At 40.1% G+C, this 17,615-nt stretch overlaps 1 protein-coding gene across 2 annotated transcripts in view; it reads right to left on the minus strand.

Annotated features, from left to right (window-relative positions):
* The window catches only part of Ptp61F (Protein tyrosine phosphatase 61F), a 64,939-nt gene that overhangs the window by 19,623 nt on the left and 27,701 nt on the right, over positions 1 to 17,615 (minus strand). For both annotated transcript variants that reach the window (XM_065224668.1, XM_065224666.1), the window contains exons 3-6: positions 12,224 to 12,486; positions 11,801 to 12,026; positions 11,587 to 11,733; positions 10,840 to 11,513 (exon numbers count right to left, since the gene is read on the minus strand). In XM_065224668.1, the coding sequence (XP_065080740.1) occupies positions 10,840 to 11,513; positions 11,587 to 11,733; positions 11,801 to 12,026; positions 12,224 to 12,486 (1,310 nt within the window). The remainder of the gene's footprint in view (positions 1 to 10,839; positions 11,514 to 11,586; positions 11,734 to 11,800; positions 12,027 to 12,223; positions 12,487 to 17,615) is intronic.

Genomic DNA, 17,615 nt, shown 5'->3' on the forward strand with positions numbered 1-17,615 from the left:
CAAAAATATTAGCACCAAAACCATAACTTTTAGGTATATGGTGTCTTCGGGAAAGCTTATTCGTATTTTTTAGCCGATTTGAAATTAGGGTGGTGCTTAAAATTGGTGAATTGAAAATTCAACCTTTTTTATTACTTGAGATAGACTAATGCAGTTTTTTGACGTTGGATAACGTCTTTCGGCAACATACGGGGGTACAAAATTGAAAACAGTCATTTTGCATGCGTTACGAAAAATTAAAATATTTTGAACGATAATAACTCAACCGTCTCTCGATAGATTTACGAGATAATGGCATCAATCGATTGGCTGAATGTTTCAAAACTATTTATTTCATTCTGTAAACTATTGAAAAATGGTTAAAAGTATACCATTGTCTAAAGATGGTGAAAATCGATTGATTTTTTATATTCTTATACTTTCTCCAACCGAGACATCAGATGCGAGTATCTGACACCTCTGATATTTTCTGTTCTACTATATAAGCGTCCAACAAGGTCGCCCGTTCCATAATTGTCAACAACATCAGCCCAACAAAACGGCCCTTTTCAGGGCCACCAAACTTTCGCAAAAGAGTTATCAAGGAATATTCCTAAAATATAATATACACAATTAAGTACAACACATAACAGACGTTATCCAACGCCAACCCTGCGGTCGTATCTAGTATACAACCCTTCCAACTTTTTCAAAAAGTTGTAGAACAATCAATTTGAACCAACTTTGCTCATGGCATCACATTTTTATCTCTTATGGTTCATGACTTATGGTTATTTTAAACAAGTAGGTTGAAGTGGCCCCTAGAAATCTTTCTTTAAATAATTTTATTGGTGATCAACGTATAAACAATATTTAAAGAAAGCCGATTTTCTATGGGCCACCCTAACCTCTCGTAAAAACATTATTCCAAATACTTTTAGAACTTTTTATGACGCATATTTTTGCAGAAATCACTAATTTGAATCTCCTTATTTAAAAGTTATGGCTAGTTTTTGATAAAAAAAAAGATTTTTTTTAAATTAAATTTAATACTTTAAACAAAAAACGCTCTCACAGTTTTCCCACAAATACTGAAAAAACACGATCTTTTAAATGAAATCGAAAGTTTGAAAATCGGTTTGCTCCATTTAGAGACATTGTCATTTTAATAGAACCATTTTTTCGAAGAAAATCTCCATTTATTTTCTAATAATAAAAAAAGATAGCAGCCTGGTTGCTTCAGCAAAAATATGCGTCATCATAAGTTCTAAATGTAACCAAAACAAGGTTTTTACGAGAAATGAACTTATGAAAAGATATTCGAAGAAATCTGTTTTTTATGGGCCATTCTAACCTGCTTGTTTAAAAAATCATAACTCATGAACCTTAAGAGATAACATTTTAGTGTCTTGAGCGAAATTGCTTCGAATTGATTGTTCTACAACTTTTAGAAAATTGCATTGGTCTATCGAAAATAATTAAAAAACGTAGGTATTTTCAAATCTCCAATTTTGTGGACCACCCTAATTTCACTAACATAAAAAGATCGGCCAAACAATATGAAGAATCTTTCCCGAAGACACTATATACCTAAAACTGACGCTATGGGTGCAAACATTTTTGTCTTCCTAAATACGGCTTTGGGACCATTGTGCAGTGGATGGTCCTCCGAACGATCCGAAACATCCGTAAAAAGGCTCAATCCATGGAACTAATCCAAGAACTCCGTTTTTTTTTCGTATACTCTCATAGACGTCTTATAATTATGAATTCGGAGTTATGATCGGAAAACAGACCCTGGAGACCATGAACGCTCCTCTGGAAAATAATAGACAACTCATCAGAATGAACTCGGAGTTGTGACTGAAAAATGGACCCCAGGGTCCATTGGATGGTCCTTCGGAATATCCGGAACATCCATTAAAGTGGATAGGTCAAGAAAACTGATCTAAGCACTCTATGGTTTTTTAGAACTGCTCATAGACACATTTTTTTTTATTTATTATCATGGATGATTTCTAGGTGGTATTTAAATAATTAATAACTTTTAGACACTTTTATCGGAATTTTTGAATATTATTCCTCGGATTTCATGGACTTATTTCCTTTGACTTCTTGGAGATGTTTCATTGGAGTTACAACTTAACGAGGGACTAGCTTCAAAGTTTATATTTTTAATTCATCACATCAAAATTTATTCAATAAGCCATTTGAAAACATCGTCTTATTGAGTTATTATTAATATTAATTTATGAGTGGTTTTGAAAAAAAAAAACAACCGAGGAGCTCTAGGATCAGTTTCATGAATTAAACACTTGCAATGATCTTCCGGATCTTTTAATGGACCATCTCGTGGTCCCCAGTATAAACAGTCTGGTCAAAACTCCGTTTTTATTGTGATAAGATGTCTATGAGTGCTTTCTAAAAAATCGTGGAGCTCAAGGATCAATTTAATAAATTGAGCACTTTTAGGGATGTTCCGGATCATCCGGTGGACCAACCTGTAGTCTCCATATACTTATTTCTGAACACAACTCCAAATACATTCCGACAAGACGTTTATGAGTGGTTCAGAAAAATCCGTAGAGCTCTAGGATCAGTTTAATGAATTGACCACTTTTACGGATGTTCCGGATCTTCCGGTGGACCATCATGTAGTCCCTCCAAATACATTCTGATAAGACGTCTATTAGTGGTTTGAAAAATCCACGGAGCTCTAGGATCAGTTTCATAAATTGACCACTTTTCTGATGTTCCGAATCTTCCGGTGAACCATCTCGTGGTCCGCAGGGTCCATATTCCAGATACAACTCCAAATTCATTCTGATAAGACGTTTATGAGTGGTTTTGAAAAAAACCGTGGAGCTCTAGGATCAGTTTCATGAATTGGCCACTTTTACGGATGTTCCGGTTCTTTTAGAGGACTATCCTGTAGTCCCCAGTGTCCATATTTCGGTCACAACGAATTCATTCTGATAAGACGTTTATGAGTGGTTTCTAAAAAACGCGGAGTTCTAGGATCAGTTTCATGAATTGACCACTTTTACGGATATTCCGGATCATCCACAGGATCAGACTTGTATCCTACCGGAAACCGGGACGATTCACCAAAAGGTGGCCAACTTTCTGCTTAACAACTTCTCAGAAGACATCAGCAAGTTATCTTTTCAAATCAGTGAGATTTTCAAATTTTCAACCAAAAAATTTCAACAATGTTATTGTTTTGTTGACATCGTTTGACAGTCCACTTGACCGAATAATGTCAATTTCGTGCGCGGTCTATGCTTCGAATTGTTAAGAAATGTCAAAGTGCATCTGGTACCACTAACACTGTTTATTTTCGAAAAAGCTTTCGTTCGAACGGGTTCGTACGAAAACCAGAATGCCGTTTTCGAACTCGTTCGAATCGAGTCGTTCGTACGAACGAACGATTCGAACGAAAACGGGAATAGAGGTGAATACTTGCCATACGAACATAAAAGTGGCGACGGGTAGGAAACGATTCCCTTCACCTTTTTGTTTTCGCGTGCGATTTGGTGAAAAGTGAAACCGCAGTGCTATTCGTGCAGAAAAAAAAAAAAAAAAAGTACGCCAGCAGCATCGAGTGTGTACAACATCGGCGGGTGCATACGGAGGCATAGTGGTCATCAAGCGGAGAGATATTTTCTTTCCCAGGAGGGACTAGTTTAGCCGAGGTAAAAGCCGCCGGTATTTTTCGGGTTTTAGCGGAGGCAAAAGAACCGTAAGTAGAGTGAAAAGTGGACAAACTGAAGTGTGAAAACCTTTTGTCAGCGGGAATCGCCATTGTTCACAGCGTGCCGGTGACTGCCGGGAGAGAGACAGGATTTGCTAGACGCGCTTTTGTTTAGGTGTTTTTCTTTATACGGTTTTATAAATAGGGTGACCAGAAGTGGTTTGGAAGAGTTTTTTTTTGTGTTGATCAAATTATAAGAGAGTTTTTTTTTCTTTCATTTGATAAAGGTTCGGCAGGTAAATTAAAACTGGATAGTGGCCGCTAAATCCATCCGGAGTGACCATATCACGAGACTTGCCGGAACGGAGGGTGAGTTTCCCTTACGGGGCCAGTGATAACACACTTCTCCAAGGCGGAAGAGGATTCTCAGCGTAGGCAAAGAACTGCATAGCCGGTGACTCTACTCCGGTGCCAGGATATCCGGCGCTTGTTTGAAAAGGTCGGCTGAAGGTCGGCAAAGACATTTTGTTTTCGGTCGGTGAGTGGAAAACCTTTTGTTTCTTTATCCTTTGTTGGAAGTACCTTTCAATTAGGTTCCATTTTTTTTCTCCTTTCCTTTCTGGTATTGGGTAATGACCATATTGTGCTGACTGCAGTCATTTTCTTTTTAGCCATTTTATTGGGGAACGAATAGTGTGCTTTTAAAAACTTTCCTTACATATAAAAAAAAAAGAAAAAGAAAAATGAGTTCTTCTAACGTGGCCTTTACGATTGAACCATATCGTCGTGGAACCTCCTTCAACGATTGGTTTACTCGTTTGAAATATTTCTTCCGGGTAAACAAAGTGAAGGATGAAGACAGGATGGCCTATTTCGTTACGTTGAGCGGGCCAGTCATGTTCGAAGAAATCAAGCTTCTTTATCCGGCGGGAAATTTTGAACAGGCGGCTTTTGACGATTTGGTTGCCAAACTCAAAAGTCGTCTAGATAAAATAGATCCTGATTTAGTACAAAGGTATAAATTTAGCACCAGGGTTCAAAATCCAGACGAGACCACGGAAGATTTCGTTTTGTCCCTTAAATTGCAGGCCGAATTTTGCGGCTTAGAAAATTTTAAAAATGTCGCCATACTGGATCGCATTATAGCAGGGATAAAGGACAAAAGCCTTAGACAAAGGCTGTTAAGCGAGGAAAAATTATCCTTAGCAAATGCTGAAAAGTTAATAGCCACGTGGGAGGTGGCTAAGGCAAATGCCGGAACGGCGGATGGTCTTAAAAATGAGGGTTTGGTAGGAGCCATTGGCAAGGGATACGCGCAAAGGAAATGGGAAAGGACATACGAGTTAGCGCACCAGGAGGCAGGCAACAGCAGGGGGCCGGTAAGAAGCCGTTTGGGTTACACGCCTTACCATACGACGCCGCAAAGGAACGGAGGGAGAAATCCTACAACGAGTTCCGGTGAATTCAGATATGGGCAAAGGTTCAAGCAGGGGCATCGGCCGGATTATTCAGAGACGATATGCCATTTTTGTGGTATGAAAGGTCACATCAAGAAAAAGTGTTTCAAACTGAAAAACCTTCACAGAGATGCGGTGAATCTGGTCGATTCATATAGGCCGGGACCTTCAGCGGATAGGCACATCACAGAGCTGCTCGAACGGATGCGCACGGACGAGTCGGAGGAAGAGGAAAGCGATTCAGGTGATTTACAATGCTTGTTGGTTTCGTCCATTAATAAAATAAGTAATCCTTGTTTAGTACAAGTGAATGTGGAAGGTAAAGACCTGGAAATGGAAGTAGATTGTGGTTCTTCCGTTTCTGTTATTAGTAAGAGGAGATATTTGGCTAAATTTGACAATCCTTTGAGTGGATATGGGAAACAGCTTATTGTTGTAAACGGAGCTAAACTGAAAATCATGGGGGAAGCAATGGTCGAGGTAGAATTCAATGGAAAGAAGAAGTCTATGCCTTTGTTAGTGCTGGACTGTGAAAACGATTTTTTTCCGTTATTGGGTCGAACTTGGCTTGATGTTTTTTATCCCAATTGGAGGAATTTCTTCACTGAATCGTTGATAATCAACAATTTAAATCAGGAGTATGGTGGTAATGGTGTGACAGATTTAAGGAAACGTTTCTTTAATGTGTTTGAGAAAGATTTCTGTAAACCAATTAAGGGTTTTAAAGCAGAATTAGTGCTCAGGGATGAGGCACCCATTTTTAAAAAGGCTTATGAGGTGCCATATAGATTAAGGGACAGGGTGGATGAATATCTGGACAAATTAGAAAAAGAAAGGGTCATTACACCTATAGATACCAGTGATTGGGCATCACCCATTATTATTGTGATGAAGAAAAATAATGATATACGACTGGTTATTGATTGCAAAGTATCGATTAATAAGTCTATCGTACCGAACACTTATCCGTTACCAACAGCACAAGACATTTTTGCGAATTTGGCGGGATGCAATTTTTTCTGTGCACTTGACTTGGAAGGTGCTTATACTCAATTAGAACTGACAGAAAGATCCAAAAAGTTTGTGGTGATTAATACTATGAAAGGCTTGTATACTTACAATAGATTACCGCAAGGTGCGTCTTCCAGTGCGTCTATTTTTCAGCAGGTAATGGATAAAGTGTTGGAAGGGATTGCAAATGTGTCATGCTACCTAGATGATGTCTTGATTGCAGGAAAAACACTGGAGGAATGCAAGAGCAAGCTTATAATGGTTTTGGAGAGGTTAGCAAAAGCTAACATTAAGGTAAATTTTGAAAAATGCAAGTTTTTTGTGACAGAACTCACATATCTGGGGCACATCATAAGTGAGAGGGGGCTGATGCCCTGTCCAGACAAAATTTCCACCATTGAAAAAGCAAAGGCGCCGGGAAATGAATCTGAATTAAAATCTTTCCTGGGTTTAATTAATTATTATCATAAATTCATTCCACATTTATCATCTAAACTATACCATTTATACAATTTATTAAAGAGCAACGTGAAGTACATCTGGGATGACAACTGCCAAAGGGCATTTGAGGACGGTAAAGCGTCATTGTTGAAGGCAAACCTTTTAGAATTTTATGACCCAAAGAAACCAATAGTGGTTGTCACGGATGCGTCAAGCTATGGTCTAGGGGGGTTAATAGCTCACGTGGTGGATGAAATTGAGAAACCAATAAGTTTCACATCTTTTTCACTAAATCAGGCACAAAAGAAATATCCTATTTTGCATTTGGAGGCGTTAGCGCTAGTATGTACCATCAAAAAGTTTCATAAGTATCTTTATGGGCAACCTTTTACGGTTTACACAGATCATAAGCCATTGGTTGGAATTTTTGGCAAGGCGGGTAAAAACTCGATTTATGTTACCAGACTCCAGAGGTTTATTTTGGACTTAGCAATATATGATTTCAACATTATTTATAGACCTTCAAATAAGCTGGGAAATGCAGACTTTTGTTCAAGATTCCCCTTACAGCAGAATGTTCCTGAAGATTTGGATGCAGCTACGATTAAAAGCATAAATTTTGGGAAGGATATACCCATGGATTCGAAAATGAAAGCAGAAAGTACTAAGGATGACGAATTTTTGCAGAAAATTAAATGGTTTATGCTCAATGGTTGGCCTGATAGAGTGGACAAGCGTTTTGCGGATGTTTACGCAAATCAGCAGGACCTGGAATTAGTGGATGGATGCCTACTTTATGCAGATAGGGTGATTATACCGAAAGTGCATCAAAGGCAAATACTGGTACTTTTGCATAACAACCATGCTGGTATAGTGAAAATGAAACAGTTAGCGAGACGCATGGTCTATTGGTTCGGCATCAATAGCGACATTGAAAGATATGTGACAGGCTGTGATGCCTGCAATGGCATGGCTGCTTACAAGGAAACGAAGGATAAGTCTAAATGGACACCGACAACAAGGCCTTTCAGTAGAATCCATGTGGATTTCTTCTTTTTTGAGCATCGTACTTATCTGTTGATAGTTGACAGTTTTTCTAAGTGGATTGAAGTGGAGTGGATGAAGCAAGGAACAGATTGTAATAGGGTATTAAAAAAACTAGTGGCGTTTTTTGCGCGTTTCGGTTTACCTGATGTTTTAGTGTCGGACAACGGTCCTCCTTTCAATTCGCATGGTTTTATAAGTTTTCTTGAGAGGCAAGGTGTCAGGGTAATGAAAAGTCCCCCTTACCACCCTTCGAGCAATGGACAAGCTGAGAGATTAGTGAGAACAGTAAAGGAAGTACTTAAGACATTCCTATTGGAACCAAATATTGCACTATTAGATATGGAGGATCAGATAAACCTTTTTTTGTTTAACTTCAGAAATTACAACCTGACTAGCGACGGGCATTTTCCGTCTGAAAGAATATTTTCATATACGCCAAAGACTCTTTTGGACTTGGTAAACCCAAAAAAACATTACAAGAAGCAACTAGCTTTACCACAGCCTGCGGATGAAATCATCCAACAAGAGTTGGTCGGGACAATCCCGAGGCATTCACAGGATGCTATTGATAAACTGAAGGCTGGAGATGAAGTGTGGTATAAGAACCACAATCCTTCCCTTCATTCAAGATGGTTAAAAGCAATCTTTATTAAAAAGTACTCTCACAATGTATTCCAGGTACAAATTGGAAGCGTAGGCGCGATGGCGCATCGTTCACATATTAGGCCTTACCGAGAGGTCGTCTGGGAGTACCCGAATATTATTGTCACTGTGAAAACGCCTAGGACAGTTACGAACTGCGAGCCGGACAGTACCACGAGGGTGGATGTTAGTGACAGTGGAGCAGACGACATCGGTAGTGAGGAGTTGAAGGCCCCGAGTGGGGGAAAAAAAAGGAAACATCAGGAAGTGACAGTGACAGAGGAACCCAGAAGGTCGAAGAGAAATAAGAAGGAGAAGAAACTTGAAGACTTCTGTTATGATTATTAATATGAGTATTTTGAATTGATTGTGGTTGACGAAGGTCAAATTTTGAATTGATAGCCTGTTTAAAAAGGGAAGAATTGTGGCATACCGGCGCATTTATCACAGCGTCAAGCTGTCAAGTGACGCTGCGATGTTTTGTTTCCGCCCAACTGGCAGCACTGCTGGCAGCATAAAAAGATAAACAAAATATACGGAAGAGTTCAGTTGACTCGTGAGCTTAAAGCAAACTAGTCTATTTTCATTATACGGTCCGGTAGTTTCTCCTCTATTCCCAGTGAAATTAATACTTGCCATACGAACATAAAAATCACGAGGGAATGGTTCAACGCAATAACAACCGAAGTGGACAGCTCACTTCGTACAGAAATTGATATGTAGGTACGCAAGGAGTGGTATCGAACTAATGACATGTGCTATTTAACGGTACTTATCTTACTGAGGACAAATAAGAAGAGTACATTTCCATATTTGTTGGCTCTGAAACTTCTGTCTAATACTACAACCTCGGTCCCTTGAGAGCGTTTGGTTTCGAAAACACGGCGAATACTGTACGATGTAGGCTCGAAGAGTGGACAGAATATTTTTGTTTGGGTAATGTCGATGTTTTTGATATTCCAAATGCATTATGAAGTTGGAAGAGAATGAAATATGTTTAATGTATTTTCCATTGAATATTGGATATCGGATCCGATATCGATACTCAAAATCGGATATCGAAATAATATCGATATTTTCAGAGACCGATATCGATATTGTCGATAAATACGACCTCGTCACAGCACTATTCAAGAGTGTTTTCAACGACTCAACGACCGCCGATAATCACATATCAGTCTCCTATTTGCTTGATTTACAGATTTACTATTCACATGTGACAGTTATGCGATTATGGTTGCTGTAGTATCGAAGAGTTTTATCAAAATAAGTATTTCTGAATATTATCCCAGCTCATTGCATGGTTCCTTGACTCATAATAATAGTTTGATAATTCGCTCCAGAATTATTTTCGGAAAATCCCGGGAATTTAGATAAAATCTACACGGAAAACAAAACTATCCAACGGTTGAGTTGGCTTTGCTCTTTGTTTTTTGACTACAAACGTGAGAGTGAACGCAACGCATAACTCAATAGTAAGTTTACAGCGAATCTCTCACGTTTGTAGTCAAAAAAGGAAGAGCACACTCTAAAAAATCTTCACGTTAATGCTACGTGAAAAATCACGTAACCTCTTTAACCCCCCCCCTTCGATCATTTTCACGTGGCTCACGTCAATGTTAAATTAAATTTTGATAAAATTTACGTGATATTCATGGTCTTCAGATGCGGGAAGCTAACGGTTAAGTGGTGCACAACTTAATATTGAGTATGTAGTTTGAAGTTAACGTTGGGTGAACACCACTTAGTAGTAAGCAGCTCATTTACATGTGCGCGAATGACAACTATCGTGTGGTGTCCGTTCACCGCTCACTTTAGAGCAAAATCAAGTTCAAATCGTTAATAAAATAACATGAAGGTCATTATCATAAGATTGTGGATAAAATATAAAACATCCGAAACAATGCTGTTAAAATTGATTTCGAGGCATACCTATTAGTGCCCGTAACCAGGGGTTATATTCACCGCTCATGTCGTAGTGGAAATATTTACTGTTTGAATTGTCTATCTTTTCGGGCCATTTGAAGCATTATAAGTTTGTAAGTTATTGAGGTTAGATATTGATTAAACATTCGCCTTTGTTATGCAATATTGGTAGTAATGTCTATTTTAAGTTTATTTTTTAAGGGAGCGGTGAAGGGAATCCTTGATCGTTGTTGGGTCTCCAATCACTTCTCATATGGATGTAAACAAAAAAAAACATTTTTTCGACAATAACCAATGAAATAAATGTGCCGATGGCAGCTTAAACGAGATAATTAATCGGTTAAACGCATGTTTGGAACTCATGTTGGGAACTTTTTCAACCAATTTTGACAAAATGAACCGTGAATGGATGTCGAACGGTGAACGGGCACCACACGGTACTTCAAGCCTTTTAACTCGAAATCAACTTCCCTTACGCAACCTTCGACCTGGGTGAATGGAACTTAATATTAGAAATTTTCTTCGGGAAATCCCGGAATTTCACGGGAAAGACCATCTTAGCTGCACCATGACCCAGGAACGCCCAGCGTTCGAAAGAGCCCGTCACATATTCATACACGATATCAATATTCAAATACTTACTGTCCCCTCTCCGGACTGGACACAGCCTCCTCGCCGGCACTATTGCTATTGCTGTCTACACCATTCGGCACCGGTGGCAGCATTGCGTTGGCATCGAACGATTTGTCTCCGCCTTCACCACGGTTCGATTCCAACGTCGATGTATTACTATTGGCAGCCGTTGCCGTCGCACTGGTCGTCATTGTTGCCGTCGTCGAAGTCATCGCCGACGAAGACGAACTGGTTATCGTTGTATCGTCCAGCACGGAGCTTTCGATGTTATCACTATTGTCTTCATCGTCACTGTCATCACCGTTCTGATCGCTATCGTTCTCCTCAATAAGCTCTTCCTCTTCGCTACTCGATGCACCGCTATCGGCGGAACTGTTCGCCTCGTGCACCTTGTCTAGCGAGCTCTCCTTCGGCAACGGTGGCAACGGTCGATCCTTACTGATCTCGTATTGCTTGCTCTTCTCCAGGTTCACTAAGTTGTTCACCATATCCCGTTCGTTGCACGTAATCAAATCTTCGTGGACACTCTCGCTGTTCGGAATCGTTGGTAATGGTTTTTGGGCGATCATGAGCGAATGCGACCGAGGCGGCGGTAAAGGCGGTGGGGTATCGTCGTTCTCCTGATCCGAGGTGGCTTGGTTGTTGACTGCCACAACGGACAGCTCTTCAAAGTCCTCGAATGACTACAAGAAAACATGAAAAATAGTAATTATCAATTCCAAATATTTCAAATTTGTAACCGTAGTTCGTACTTACCGAATTATTCATACGTTTCATGCCCTCGATGATAGCTTGATATGAAAAGTACAGTTGATCAACAGTCTGTATCAGCCCCATGCGGTATCGCCGCAGTTCCAGAAGCACATCCTGAACGGACACTTTGTCCTCTCCCTCTTTGTCGATCTGCATACAAAAACAAAAATTCAAATTGAGCTACTCGCACCCGATCGTCTTAGGCTTCACAACTCACCAACACCAGACAGCAGTCCACCAGACAAAACGTACCGGACCGGCCGATTCCTGCACTGCAGTGTATGATAGGTGGACCGACATCCTTGTCTAGCGCTCCCGACTCGCGAACCTCCTTCAAAAACTGTAGAAATGCTACCGGTGAACTGGGAATGCCAAAGTCCGGCCACGTGGTGTAATGAAACTGTACCACCTCGCGCGTTTTACTCGATTCCAAGTCTTTTAATCTGTATGTTTATAAATCGAAAAAAAAAACAAAGCCATTCAACGACTAGTCTAACACATGGTTTTACGCTGTCGTGATTCACATCCCCATTAGACAGGGGTTTCCTCTGTTTTCTAATTCATTCTTAAATTATCAGCGCAATCAACAACCGATTAGACAACCTTGAAAACAGAAATAACGAGAAATCACTCCACTCACCGGAAAGTCCTTTTGCAGAAGTTTTTATACTCGACACACTTGACGTACTCAATCGCTAGCTGCACGTCCGGTAGGTCCAGTTTGTGTTCCTCTCCGATCTTTTCCGGCCAGTACAGGTGGCACTTGATCTGTTTCTTTTCGATCAGTTTGTTCAGCATCAGGATCGCCCGGGAGTTGTAGTCCCACACCATCAGCCAAAAGTGTCCGACGGTGAGCGGTAGCGGGCCCTGGCATAGGATGTACTTCCGGTCGGCTTGTTCCATCTGTCGGGGGTGGAATTTTTATATTATAGGTGTTATCAAATTTGTTCCTTTGTTCACTTTCTGGCGACTCAGAGTGCCAATCGCTCCGAACAGAAATTAAAAAAAAATGTTGTTCCGTAGGTGACTAACGCAATCTAAACGCTGCAGTAAATTATGAAATTTTAAGCTTAGAAAAGAAAAGCTATCGATCAAGCAAAGGAATTGTTTGCTCGGTGACCAGCAAATCTTGATTAGAAATTAACCGGTTTTCTCCGTTTATTTCCCGGAATTTTTTTAAATTTCCCCGCTTGTTTTTTTTTTAAATCATTATTTAAGAGATTTTTAGCCGAAGGCTAGTCCATCTCTAGCTTTCCCCGCTTGTGCGATATGTTCAACTTAAGCATAACAATCAATGTTTAACCTAGTGAACCGAAGACATAACTAGGTCAGGGCTGGTAGTGCTGATGCGATATAATAAAGCTCGATTCAAAGTAAATCTGGACGCACGGTTTAATACACCACCGCGCCCCTGGTGGTTGGAACAAAAAACGTTTGACGTTTGGTCGTGGGGATGTCCCTTACAGGTATACATTTGTGTTTGCTGATAAGTTTACTCGGAAACTAATGATTTAGCAAAGAATCTGCAGTTGTGGCCTTAAAACCAAGGTTTTCATCACATCTCACAAAATGATGTCAAAGGTTTACATTAAAGAGTGTCTGAAAAAGCGGATTTTACTCTTCATTCGGCAACACAAGACCAACGTTATGCTTTGGCCGGATCTAGCCAGCTGCCACTACTCTAAGGAGGTACTAGAATGGTATGCTGCAAACAATGTTAATTTCGTCGCCAAAGAGATTAATCCTCCGAATTGCCCTGAGTTCAGACCGATCGAAAAATATTGGGCAATTGTCAAGCAAAAACTTCGAGGATGCGCACAAGTAAAGTGCGACAGTTCGTTCGAAACGGTAAAATGTAATAACTTGTTATATATCGTTTGAAAGCTGAATAAATACCCTTTTGTTTGACGTTTGACTAAAATTACGGATATAATGACCAAATAGTGACTTTTAAATAATAACTAAGTAACCAATAGTGACATTTATATGGTGACTTAGAAATTCAAATACGGTTTGAAATTGAAATAAGAAGAAGAAGTTATCTTGGTAGCTCCACATGCGCCAACAAGTGAAAGAAAAGAATAGATTTGTTTTGTAATTTTGAGAAATTTTGATACTTTACCACAGTGAAAGCATAATATGAAAATTGTAAAAAGAAGTGTAAACAAATGAATATAATTATGTATATTTAAAAAATTGATTGATTCCATGTAAAATTGCAAATTTTATAAGGGTTTAAATCATTCTTGAAGACCAAATTATGGCCTACAAGACTATGATAAAACCAAAATTGTTACTTAGGATGAGTATACATTATCTTTCCCGGTGCGATTTGGGTTTTCCCGCATTTTTCCCGGTTTTTCCCCGGCAAATCACATCAAAAGGTTGACTTAAATATATAAAATCCATAAATCCTGAAACTGATGGTTTAGGCCCAAACATTTTTGACTTCTTAAATAATCTAGATAAACGTTTCAAAAGGTCCCATGTGCATTGATCGATTCTTTTCACCGACATTCTCTTTCCTTAATAACTCTGTTGCAAAAACTTTCCCTGTTGTATTTAACATTGAGGACGCTAGATGCGAACCTCTTTTATCAAACTATGTGGTAAAAATAATTCAAAATCAATTTGCATAGCATAGTTCGATCAAAGCAGATAGGACCTTGTGAAATGTTCATCGCAGTGGCATCGCCTTAACCTCAATCTACCTGTGCACCAACTCTCAAAACATAAATAATTATCAAAATATTGCTTGCAATGGATAGATATCGAGTTAACTAGAACATTAAGCGTATTTTTCAACAGATTCGAGTATGAATATGGCATTAAATCTGTTTTTGAAAGTTGGTGCACAGGTAAAAAGTGAGGTTACGCGACGCCACTAGTTCATCGATAAATCTTTAGGATCAGGCTGGGCGAGTTGACATGATTTCATCATAGCGAAACCATACATGAGGCGATTTGTTAATTCGTAGTCCGATCTAGAAATGTTCACGACCTCCCGGACCACAAAACATGCGAATAGACTTAAACGCTGTCCAGACTGGAGAGTTATAACATGTTATAACGGTTGTCAAATAATTGCAACACAGAAACCACCAGCAAGATAGCGCTATAACATGTTATAACTCTGTAGTCTGAACGTACTATTAAACGCTGTCCAGACTGGCGAGTTATAACATGTTATAACGGTTGTCAAATAATTGCAACACAGAAACCACCATCAAGATAGCGCTATAACATGTTATAACTCTGTAGTCTGAACGTAGCATTATAGTACGTTCAGACTACAGAGTTTTTTTTTTTTTTTTTTTTAAATGCGTTTATTTTTCCAGGCTCATTTGCCGTAGCTTTGCGGAGCCGATATTCATTGTTTGGATGACAAAATTTCTTAAAACTAACGTTAGTAAAGCGGGGGCCGATTACTCGCGGCTATCTCGAGGTTAGGGGTAACAAATTGTAACAAATGGATGGCAGGGTAGGGATTGAGAACACAAGGTTTGGAGAGCAATGTGCTTTTTATCTCGAACTAAGCGACCAACTGACGAAAAAGACAAACATGGGGGTACACCGATGGGCAGCTAACAACTTGGGGGAACACAAGATGACACTAACTACTAAATCCTCAGATCGATCCGTTTTAAAAACACATAAATTAAATTAAAATATTCGAGATCTCGGCTCGCCAAGATGTCTCTAACGGGCCGCATAGGTTGTTTTCCTCGGGCCCTGAGGGATGCGGATAACTCGGATCTAGCAACACAATGTAGGGTGCATGACCAAAGCACGTGGTCGATATCGTGATAGCCACTACCACAAGCGCACAAATTGCTGCCTGCGAGCCCGATTCGGAAGAAATGCGAGTCTAACGAGTAGTGATTGGACATGAGCCTTGATATGACACGTATAAAGTCACGGCTCATGTCCAATCCTTTGAACCATGGCTTGTTCGACACCTGTGGGAGAATAGAATGTAACCATCTTCCCAGATCACTCTCATTCCATTTTTGTTGCCAGTTGGTGAGGACGTGCTGACGGGTAATTGAGAAAAATTCCGCAAAGGCGATTTGTCGATCAAAAATATCGCCTTCCATAGCGCCCACCTTAGCTAGCGAGTCCGCTTTCTCATTACCCGGAATTGAGCAATGAGATGGGACCCAAGCTAAGGTGATAGTATAGGAGCAGTTAGATAAAGTACTCAGTTTTGCTCGGATTTCGGTCAGGAAATACGAGGAGTGCTTCATCGGCCTCATTGATCGAATAGCCTCCAACGAGCTAAGGCTATCAGTAAAAATAAAATAGTGATCAGATGGTAGTGAGGCAATTTGCTCTACTGCGTAAAATATGGCTGCTAGTTCCGCAACGTATACGGAACAGGGTTTTTGCAGTTGATATGAGGCGCTATGAAATTCGTTGAATACTCCAAATCCAGTGGAAGCGTTTATAGTTGACCCATCTGTGAAAAAACTCTTATTGTTACTAACATGGTGGTACTTGTTTGCAAAAATTAAGCGAACAACCATCGATCGATGGTGATCTGGTATTCCACGGATTTCTTGCAACATGGTCAGATCAAAATTTACAGAGGAACTATAAAAGTCTTGGAGGCAAACACGAGAGGAATTGAATGAAGAAGGGCCAATCTCCAGCGTCATGTACTCGTAATAGAGACTCATGAATCTTGTTTGAGGATTTCTGTCGAGCAGCTTCTCAAAGTTTTCTATTACTAATGGGTTCATTACTTCACAACGGATAAGAAACCGGAAGGACAGTTCCGCGAAACGATCTGTCAGTGGGAGAACACCCGCGAGTACTTCGAGGCTCATCGTATGCGTCGAGTGCATACAGCCAAGCGCGATTCGGAGGCAACGGTATTGAACCCGTTGCAGCTTCAGGATATGTGTTTTCGCCGCGGATTGAAAGCAGAAGCTTCCGTACTCTAGAACCGACAAGATGGTTGTTCGGTACAACCTGATCAGATCTTCCGGGTGTGCTCCCCACCAAGTTCCAGTGATTGTACGAAGAAAATTGATTCTTTGTTGGCATTTTTGTTTCACATACGCAATATGTTTTCCCCATGTGCTTTTGGAATCGAACCAGACACCTAAATACTTGAAAGATATACTTTGAGTGATTGTTCTACCCTTTAGTTGAAGCTGTAACTGTGCAGGATGATGCTTCCTAGAAAAAACAACCAACTCAGTTTTCTCCGGAGAGAATTCGATACCCAGCTTCATAGCCCAAGTAGACAAATTGTCTAAGGTATCTTGCAATGGTCCTTGCAGGTCCGGTGCACTTGGCCCTATAACGGATACAACGCCGTCATCTGCAAGCTGCCTTAGCGAGCAATTTTCATCAAGACAACCATCAATGTCTTTTACATAAAAATTATAAAGAAGGGGGCTTAAACATGAACCCTGGGGGAGACCCATGTAACTAATTCGTGAAGTTGTCGAGTTTCCATGAGAAAAGCTCATATATTTCTCAGACAACAAGTTGCTCAAATAGTTGTTCATAATTGGTGAAAGCCCACTATCGTGGAGTTTATCCGAAAGGACATCGATACAAACAGAATCAAAAGCCCCCTTAATGTCCAAGAAAACTGAACCCATTTGCTGTTTTTGCGCATAGGCCAGTTGAATTTCAGTTGAAAGCAACGCAAGACAGTCGCTCGTTCCTTTGCCTCTCCGAAATCCAAATTGCGTATCTGAAAGTAAACCATTCGACTCGACCCATTTGTCTAGACGAAAAAGAATCATTTTCTCCAACAATTTCCGTATACAGGACAGCATCGCGATGGGACGGTACGAGTTATAGTCCGACGCGGGTTTACCGGGTTTTCGAATGGCGATAACTCTTACTTGCCTCCAGTCATCCGGAACAATGTTGTGCTCCAGAAATTGATTGAATAAGTTCAACAAGCGTCTCTTCGCGACATCTGGGAGATTTTTAAGCAAGTTGAACTTGATTCTATCCATTCCTGGAGCTGAATTGTTACATGAAAGGAGAGCAAGTGAGAATTCCACCAT

Source organism: Ochlerotatus camptorhynchus, unplaced genomic scaffold (assembly GCF_037179485.1).
Source record: "Ochlerotatus camptorhynchus isolate MF236.1 unplaced genomic scaffold, CSIRO-AGI_Acam_v1.1 ptg000213l, whole genome shotgun sequence".
Lineage (NCBI taxonomy): Eukaryota > Metazoa > Arthropoda > Insecta > Diptera > Culicidae > Ochlerotatus > Ochlerotatus camptorhynchus.